Below are 9366 nucleotides of genomic sequence, written 5' to 3'. Positions count from 1 at the left end.
AACATTGCCAGTCCTGGAGAAAGAAGTATTTCAAGTTTTTCTGACAGCACTAGAAGCTGATTTCTTTTCTTCTATGTTACAGAAAGGAACACAAACCAAAGAGGTAAAAGCCAGCGTATGTAAACAATTGCTTCATTCCTAGTTTGTTCATTTTTATCTTGGGCAGATTAATAAGTAATCTCCTATCTCAGCGGAAACAGAGAGGTGCCATTGGCTGATTTTTCCAAGTGCTTCAGTGCCAGAGCATATATATATAGCAATGGATTTGCAGGTCCAACTTCAGTTTCTTCTGGAACTTGACACCTTTTCTTTGGCCCACCATGGAGCCCCTGGGAATGACCACGATTTTCTTGATGACTTGTTTCTCATGCCTTCTCTTTTCAGCGTGGAGAAGTAAATCTCGAACAGGGAAGCAGCCTCCTGGCCCTATTGCACTCCCCTTCATTGGAAGCATGTTCCATCTGAACCCACGAAACGTGCCTGAAAGCCTGGAGAAGGTAAGGGATTGCCTCTTTTCTTCCTATGTTGTCTCCATTGCATTTAAAATGAGGTCCAGTGCAGATGGGCTCTCAGCTTAATGCAACAGACAATGTCAAAGCTGCATTAACCAAATGTCAGACTCAAAACAGAAAAAAAACTTTCTCAGAAATGTGTCCTTCTGAAATCTGTATATTGTCTATTATATTAATCATAATAATGATGAGTGCTCTGCTGGCCTCATGGCAGTACTGCAATTTGCAATGGCTTTGCAGTCAAGGTACTGATGCTGTTGCAGTATTTATGGTACTCTTCTTGTGCCCGACTCCACACCACTCTGGCAACATGGCCTGGCCCTGGTTTGGGGAGGACCCCCCACTCCATTTTGCTGCCTCTTCTTCCTAGCAGATAGACGTGATCTCCTGGGAGTGGACGCAGTGAATGAAGCAGGAAAGTTTGGAGGTGAGGTGTGCTGCCCATTTCTTCTCCCAGCTAATGGCACATATTTGTCAAGCAAAACCTGTGTGTTGGGAGTTCTGCTGGAGCACCTGTTACTTACGTGACTGCATGGGGAGGATGGTGGATGGAGGAGGAGGGTCTCTGGGCTTCCAGACACTTTGAACGGAGGTGCCCTCCACTAGGTGAAAACGCTCAGGGGAAAATCCCAATATCCCTGGGAAACCAGACCAGCCGAGAAGCTCTAGGCTTCACCTACAGGCCCAGCAAATCCACAAGTTTTACCAGTAGTGTGGAACACGGTGGCATTGTAGTATTTTGCCAACCATGAATACTTGGAGAGGGGGAGGGTCAAGCGGTAACATAGCTGCACTGGTCAATAGGTCGTGTAATAGAAGGCTTTTGAGTACCATTGTCAGCAATCTACTTCAGCCTCTATTGTTCAGCCTTCATTTAGCTGCCTCCACATGGCAACTTGATACCAGAAGCATCGTTACTCAAACAATAATGTCTGTGGAGAGCCCAGAGGTGTGCACAAGTAACCCTTGTAGGTTAAATATGCCTGAGCCTATACTGAGCCTCCAACTCTTCTCTCTCAAATCCTTAACAGTGACTGAGATTCTGCTGAGCAAAGCATAATCCCAATTTTTCCAGTACAATGACTATGTGCCTCCAGCCTGGATATTGTTAAGCAGTTCTACAGATTGGTGCGTAAGAGAACAGACATTTTGTCGGTCATGGTGGTGTGGTATCCACATATTTCCAGAGCTTAAAAAATGACAAAAGACCCTTTGTATGAAGTGTTAAGGCTGACAAAGCTGCTTCAGAGCATTCACTTCTTCAGCACAAAAATGTCGTGGTGGCTAGCATCACTGCGTGCATTAGCAAACATACACATATGAGCTCCTTTTTGCCTCAGTGCTTCTGCATGTTGAGTCATGAGCACCCTCTAAGCATCCTGCTTTATTTTAGAGCACGAGATTATTCAGTTTCCTACTATAAAAAAATAGGACTTTATCTAGCTTGCTCTTAAAGACTGAACATAAGAAAAGGTGTTCCAGGTCAGACCAAAAGTCCATGTCCTCTTCTCAACTGCAGGCCAAAAGCAGATGTCTGGAAAAGCGTATGCGACTAGCACGAGGAGTCAGAGACTCTTCCCTGGTATACTCTTCCAGTTTCCAGAGATCTGTGGCCCAGGAGCTTTTAAAGACAAGTGTGGTGTGTTTGGGTTTGAAAACCCTTCATGGACTTCTGTGACCATGTCTAACTGCTTTTCGAGCCTGTGTAAACTGTTGTTATCCACCCTGCAGCAAAGAGTTCCAGACTGCTCTGAAGGCCCCGTGAAGAATTGTTTCTTTTTGTGGGATTTGGACCTGACACCTCATCCTTTCCACTCCTACCACCTGTTTTTTGTATGACTGTTCCCTCTTCCTCTGGCTGTAATTCACGGTTTAAAGATCTCTACACTGCTGCTGATCAATGCCATGTCTCAACAATCAGACCTCTTTGCTATGAAACCTCTCAGTGTCTCAGACCTCCTTGCTATGAAATTCTTTTTGCTTGATTGACATTCAGCTGTGGTGTTCTTTGTGTTCTTTCCTACAGCTCAGCAAGAAGTACGGTCCTGTCTTCACAGTACGTTTAGGCCCCAAAGAGGTTGTGGTGCTGTATGGCTATGACGTTGTGAAAGAAGCTCTGATTGATCAGGCAGATGAGTTCAGTGGAAGAGGCACTCTACCGCTGTTTGACAAATTCTTCCAGGGCACAGGTATGTTCTGGGTAATCTTAGCATGTAGGGCCGATGCTTCCAGTGCTTCAGGAAACAGCTGCAAAGGCAGCGAAGGAGGCAGTGTGGGGACTTTGTTTATTACCGTCAGGTATATAAAAAAAGAAGAATGAAAGACGAACAGCCCAACTGTCTACTTGGATCCTTGAGTAAATGGGAACTCCATACTCACGCTCACACTAAAGGTTTTTAAGGCCCTGGGCCGGCTTTGCTGAGTTCCTTGTTTTTGCAGCAGTCTTCAATTTCTGGCCCAAAATTTTGTTCATGAAGTATGCCTGTAAGATCTTTCTTTTACTCTCCCATCTCCAAAAATATCAGCAATACGTAAACCGCTAAGGAATCAGCAAAAGTCAAATTCCAAAGCACAAGAAAGAGAAGTTAAACACAGGCTCTGCCAGTAAAAACCAGGCCCTGGGCTCAATCAGCAGGGCAGTTTCCAGTATGGTATCTATCCAAGTAAACAGCTATTCCAGCGTGTACTACAGGTTCCGTGGTATGAAGAAGACAGACGGCTAGAAAGCAAGAGGGAAACCAGAATCCCCAGGATTTCCATCCAGCCTCCCCCTCAGCAGGTGCATTTAGTCTCCACCACAAGCAAAAACAGCGCTGTAGTGTAATGATTATTTCAGCAGCGCTCTTAGAGAAAGCCTTGTGGCATCCAACAGTGAGGAACACCATGCCAAGTACCCTTCTCACAGACTACTTCGTACTCCTCCTTCCCGTTGTCCCTTGTGTTTTACTCAACCTGCAGCAATCAGAAGGATCAGATCTGCCACCTCCAGAACCGCAGAGAGCTTCTTAGAGTTTGGGGCATCTAGCAATTGCAGTGGAACTCCACAGACAGGCGTCTTTGCATGCCAAGTATTTACTGTGTCACTCTTTCTTACTAGAGGAAAAAAGTCTGTCTCCTCACCGAGTCTCTGTTTTTCCTCCGTGTGTCAGGAATTGTGAACAGCAATGGGGAGACCTGGAAGCAACTCCGACGATTTGCCCTCACTACCCTGCGTGATTTTGGGATGGGGAAGAAGAGCATTGAGGACCGGATCCAGGAGGAAGCTCATTTTCTGGTGGAGAGGATCAAGAACACACGTGGTAGGACATGAACTTTGGGGCTACTAGGACAGCCTGCATGCCTGCAATGATAGGGAAGGGTGTGGCGATGCTTCACCAAGTGTATGACATGGGAAGTGGGCACATGGCTGCTGCTTTTGCTCCCTGATCCAAGGGGTCTTGAAGAAGTGGGTGACAGGATAAGTAATTTTCAGGCATTTGGTTTTGGGTCCAGTCTTCTGAACACTAGACAATACTTCCCAGCTCTTAGGGAGGGGATGATGGGGACAGCGACTACTATAGGCTGTTTTCCAGGGCAGGGCAGAGGGTAACCCCATTGGTTTCACCCTATGAAAGTCTTTTCTGGTAGCATATCAGCCAAGACTATTGCTTCTAACTACCTCCCCTGAGAGTGGCACAGTGCCAGCAGGGACCACAGGCTTCCTTTCTGCAGCCAGCCTTCACACATGTTTATTCTGTAAGAGAAAAAGCAGACAAACCTAAAAGGCTGCTGCAACATCACCGTTTCCCATGAGCATTGGTTTTGGTGGGATTCTCAGGGCCATACATCAGCTGATGAGGGACCAAGGCACTCAGACCAGTGTCCTGCTGAGAGCAGAACAAAAGACTTAAACCTTTTAAGCAAGAAAATCTTCACTTCAAGTAGGGAAGAATAAATTGGATAAGCCTTTCATCATCTGCTCAAAGGACTGTGGGACTCTGGGTCTTGCATAGATGCAAAACTTCCCAGTAGTGTCAGGGGAGGGAACAATGGATTGAAATAATGAATGCAAGATACTGATTTTGTTCCAGAGCGGCCCTTCAGGCCTGACAGCTTCCTAGTCCATGCTGTTTCCAACATCATCTGCTCCATTGTCTTTGGGGATCGGTTTGACTATGAGGACAAAAAATTTCTGACTCTAATTGAGTTGCTAGATGAAAATAACAGGATCCAAAATGCTATACAGACACTGGTATGTGCAAAATTTCATTTCATTAATAAATTTATGAATGATTACAATATTTTTATTAGTGAATATTTATTCATGTAATTAGTTTTGCATTGGGGTGGTCTGTCCTAAAGTGGGAGAAGACTTTTGAAGGCCCAAAAGGCAGTGAAGTGACCAATTCCTGAGTCTTTTTTCCTTAAGGACTTGCCATTGTATGTCCAAAGGAGGATATCATTGGAAAAGTAACCAAAATGTAGTGAAGTCTTTCCTTGAAGAGTGACACCATAAAGTTTGTAAAAGGCATTAAAATCCAGCTGAATAATAAAGACCTATTGTTCCAAACGGGTTTAACTGCCATATTTTATAATCACAGTTAAGAGAAAACTTTGCTGCATTCAGACTAACCAGAATGTGCTTTTCCATCATTTTATTTTTACAGTTATACAATTTCATGCCACGTATCCTGGACCACGTACCCGGGCCTCATCACAAAATGGCACAGAATATTGACGCAGTTTATAAATTTATTTCTGAAATCGTAACAGCCCACCAGAAATCCCTGGATCCCACCTGTCCTCGAGACTTCACTGATGCTTTTCTTATCAAAATGGAACAGGTAGTGTAACAGAGATAGCTTTTTAGATTACAAGAAAACCCCTGTTTGTTTGGAATCCCAGCATCTTCTCACGGTCATGACAGGGCACTCTGCTCTTGCAAACAGAGAGGGAAATCTGTTTTTCTTGGCATATCAGCTTTAGTCTGTCCTCTCCACTTTCTTACTAAGAATTTTTAAAAAGTGTCCGTGATGTTATTCAGTAAAAATTCTGTAATTGCTGGTGTTCTGGAGAGTGAGTGTTGTACTTCTAAAAGGACATTAGATGTATCTAAAAACATGTATGATGCATACAGGACTTTCCGTTGTAAACAAGTGTCTTAGGCTTTGCGCTCAAACAATTTGCCAAATCTTTCTCCAGGAGAAAGGGAATGCTCGTTCAGAATTTACCCCTGAGACCCTGACCAGAACCACACTTGACTTGTTCCTTGCTGGAACAGGGACAACCAGCGTCACACTGAGATATGGACTTCTGATTCTCCTGAAATACCCAGAGATAGAAGGTAATACAAAAGGGAATAAATAACTGAAAACTCCTTTTTTTTTTTTTACATCATGGAATCAGTTTGAACAACTCATGTCATTACTACAAGTGGCAATGTTCCCTTGACTAAGGAAACATGTATTTACAATATGGAATGTGTATCAGTCTTAGTTCTGTTCACAGTAGAAAGGTATTAGTACACAGTAATTTCATATATTCCTGGTGTGCCAAAACCAAGTTTTGCTGTAAATACAGGACAGGCCTAGGCAAAAGGATGGGAGACTTGCCCATTCAACACTTACTTATTTCCTAACAGAGAAAGTTCACAAAGAGATTGACCATGTGATTGGCCGAGACCGAAGCCCCTGCATGGCGGATCGGAGCCAGATGCCATACACAGATGCTGTGATCCATGAAATCCAGAGATTCATGGATTTCCTTCCACTTAATGTCCCACATGCTGTGACCAAAGACACCAAGTTCAGAGACTATCTTATCCCCAAGGTCAGTTCCACTGCTTCTGAGAAAAGTCATACTCTCTTGCCCCAAGAGAACAAAGCCATGATGTGTTCTGTTCATTGTGTTCTATTCTCTTTTCAACCACATTGAAATATGATACAGAAACATAGAATAATTTCATTTGGAAGGGGCTTCTGGAAGTTACTTACTCCAGCCCCCTGTATTTGAAAAGAGCCTTTCCATCCGCTATGTGAAGAGGGAGATAGAGCTTTCCAGTATTTCACACAAATGTAAGCGATCAAGCTTTTATAATTTATTTGGAAAAAATATTCGTTATTCTAACCAGCCTTAGCATTAAAATTCATTGCAAAGCATCTTTGCCATACTTAATCTCTGCATAAACCGGTGACACACATTTACTCACTGAAAGCTCATTTTAAGCTGGTTAAACTTTAACTACCTAGATTAAAAAGTTCTGTTGGCTTTTTACAGAGTAGAGGAGTAAAGGATCATAAATCAATGATCAGTAATAATGCTATTCAAGCTGTGCTCTTCTGCTTAGGGAAAGAGCATTTCTAACCTTCTAATATCTATGGATTAAATAGGGATTCATTTGAGCAGTTTCCTAACTCACCAGGGTTTTCAAATCCCATGTGCACGTGCAGACTTAGGTACCCTGACCTCAGTAGCCCAGAGCTCTGCTAAGTTTTGCACTGTTCCCTTTCAGCTAATCTGTGAGATGATCACAGAGCCTACACAAGCCAACAGAAGAGAGGAAGAGGGCAAAGAAGAGCTGGAGCTTCCTGCTCTGGACTGCAGGGCTGGCTGCATATTGTCCCCATACAAACTTTGCAGCTGCATGCTCTTCCTATACCAAAGCCAAATAATTCACTGAATTGAATCCAAATAATCTCAAAGCTGGAAAATTTTGAGAATTAAGGTGTCAGCTTTGGCGGGGGGGGGGGGGGGGGAGGGGGAGGCAGATACCTCAAACTAATGGTCCTTTGGAGGCATTAATAGGCCATAATGGTCTAGGCCTGTGTTTCCCTTCATGAGTGAGTATTCCTGCTTCCTACCTGTTATAAAAATAGTTGTTATGGAATGAACTGCATCAATGAAAAAACATAGCCAGTTACCTGTTAGAGACGAACGAGTACGGTTGATCTCAGTCAACCCTTCCTAAACTTATTTTCCTGCTCAGAAAAAAACCTGTTTTTTCCTAATACTCACCCAAGACTTTTCCATGACGGCTCTTTTGCAGTTCTATTAGTTTGTCTCATGCAATTTTAATCTTGCTGCTTCTTATTGAAGGCTGTATATAATGGGTCCATGCAGGGAACTTCTCAATGCCACTTTGCTTTAGCGTATCTCTGCTTTAACTTTCTTCTCTCTTTGCTAATTCAGGGCACTATGATATTCCCCATGCTAAGATCTGTCCTACATGACAACAAGGAATTTCCAAATCCAGAACAATTTGACCCGGGACATTTCTTAAATGCAAATGGAACCTTTAGAAAGAGCAACTACTTCATGCCATTTTCTGCAGGTAAGCACTCTATCTATTTCAGATCCCAGGCTATCCTCTCCTAGAGACTCTCTGAAGATTTCAGTGGCTCTGTCACCATGGTCTACACAGTGACACCTGGTGCTCTCCTGTTAGAGTCACTTCTGGGCAGCTCTAAGCCCTGCACTGGCGTTCCAGTTGATTTCATCTTTTACCATTACAAAAGCTCCTCCAACGGATTCTACAAGGAGAGCTGCATGAAGTGTAACCCACAGCCATGCCACTTGTCTCTCCAAACTTAATATCAGACAGCAGCAGGCCTTTGCCCACCAAGCACTCCCATATTGTTCCAGACACCGAGCCCCTAGGTTAACTCATTCGCTTCCCCAAAATGCCATAGTGCTGCCTGTTCATTCTGAGATATCTGAACTTTCATTAAGCAGGGATTAAAACAAGTTACTAGAAAAATATTCCACTATCACCTCACTTTTCTTTTTCCTTGCAGGAAAACGCATCTGTGCAGGAGAAGGTCTGGCACGGATGGAGCTATTCATATTTTTAACAGCCATCCTGCAGAATTTTACTTTGAAACCTGTTATCGATCGCAAGGACATTGACATTTCCCCAATAATCAGCAGTTTTGCAAATATGCCAAAACCTTACGAGATCTCTTTCCTTCCACGTTAGCCAAGTAAAGACAGTTGCCAACCTCCAAGCTCCTGAAAGCTCTGCTTGAACGACAATCATTTTCCAACCTGGAGATACTAAACACTGAGACCATTTGCTAGATTCTTTATCGAGAGACATGTCCTACTAAAAAGAAGAAAATGTTTGTATGTATCCAGCTCTAAGGCAAGTAGGTGGTTGCACAGGGGAGGAGACAGCTCCCTATGGCAAAGCTATACAGGCTTTCCTCCACGCCTCCTCTGCCTAACCCAGGTTCCTCTCTGGGTCCTTACCTCCTGACATACCTCAGGGTATGTGAGTTAGTGCTCTCAGAGCCCTGCTACTGCTGTCTGTGCCACCTGTTCCTCTCAGCACAGCAGGAACAGTGACAGTTGTACTATAGAGTTTTCCCAGACACTGCTTGAGGTACATGTCTCTCCTCTGTAGTTTCTTTCTTTTTTTTTTTTCTTTGTGACCTGCTTGTGATGGTAAGCACAAACGGTGTAGAACTGTTTTTTTTCCTGTCAGAAGATGATGATCTTCCACCCTCAGGGGCTCAGCAGACACTGTATTCTCGCCATAGTATATATCCTCTCCTTCGGTGGGGATGGAGTTTATCTGAGGACTAGGCAGATGGGTCCCCTCTTATGTGATTATAATAAAGGTCTGTGAAATTACACTTTATATTGCAAAATAAAGAAGAAGTAATAAACTGGACTGTTGCTTTTCTGAGAGTCTAGACAGAAGGGTTTTGGTGGATAACCTGCCTCCACACAGCCTGGATGCCCAAATGTTTCCCCAGACTTGTACATACACGACTATTTTATTTCACTCATTTATATGAAATGTATTCTGGCTTGAAGACTGAGCTGGTCTATGATCTAAAAGAATTTCCTTCCTGGTGACAATGTGAGGCTGGAC

General features: G+C 43.6%; 1 protein-coding gene across 1 annotated transcript; it reads left to right on the top strand.

Moving 5' to 3' along the window:
• Window positions 1-266: 266 nt before the first annotated feature.
• On the top strand, window positions 267-9162 carry LOC135328715 (cytochrome P450 2H1-like). Its single transcript, XM_064513974.1, has 9 exons — window positions 267-497; window positions 2539-2701; window positions 3662-3811; window positions 4583-4743; window positions 5159-5335; window positions 5694-5835; window positions 6133-6320; window positions 7680-7821; window positions 8285-9162. The coding sequence occupies exons 1-9, from the start codon at window positions 321-323 to the stop codon at window positions 8464-8466; spliced, it is 1482 nt and encodes a 493-aa protein (XP_064370044.1). The 5' UTR covers window positions 267-320; the 3' UTR covers window positions 8467-9162.
• Window positions 9163-9366: the final 204 nt, after the last annotated feature.

This window comes from Dromaius novaehollandiae, chromosome 6 (assembly GCF_036370855.1).
Source record: "Dromaius novaehollandiae isolate bDroNov1 chromosome 6, bDroNov1.hap1, whole genome shotgun sequence".
Lineage (NCBI taxonomy): Eukaryota > Metazoa > Chordata > Aves > Casuariiformes > Dromaiidae > Dromaius > Dromaius novaehollandiae.
This window is presented reverse-complemented; position numbering and strand designations above follow the sequence as displayed.

Bases quoted from the DNA above. Each gene is read 5' to 3' on its own strand.
- LOC135328715 (XM_064513974.1), top strand. From the start codon at position 321: ATGGAGCCCCTGGGAATGACCACGATTTTCTTGATGACTTGTTTCTCA. The intron at 498-2,538 runs GTAAGGGATTGC...TCTTTCCTACAG, and splicing joins TGCCTGAAAGCCTGGAGAAG to CTCAGCAAGAAGTACGGTCC. The intron at 7,822-8,284 runs GTAAGCACTCTA...TTTTCCTTGCAG, and splicing joins CTTCATGCCATTTTCTGCAG to GAAAACGCATCTGTGCAGGA.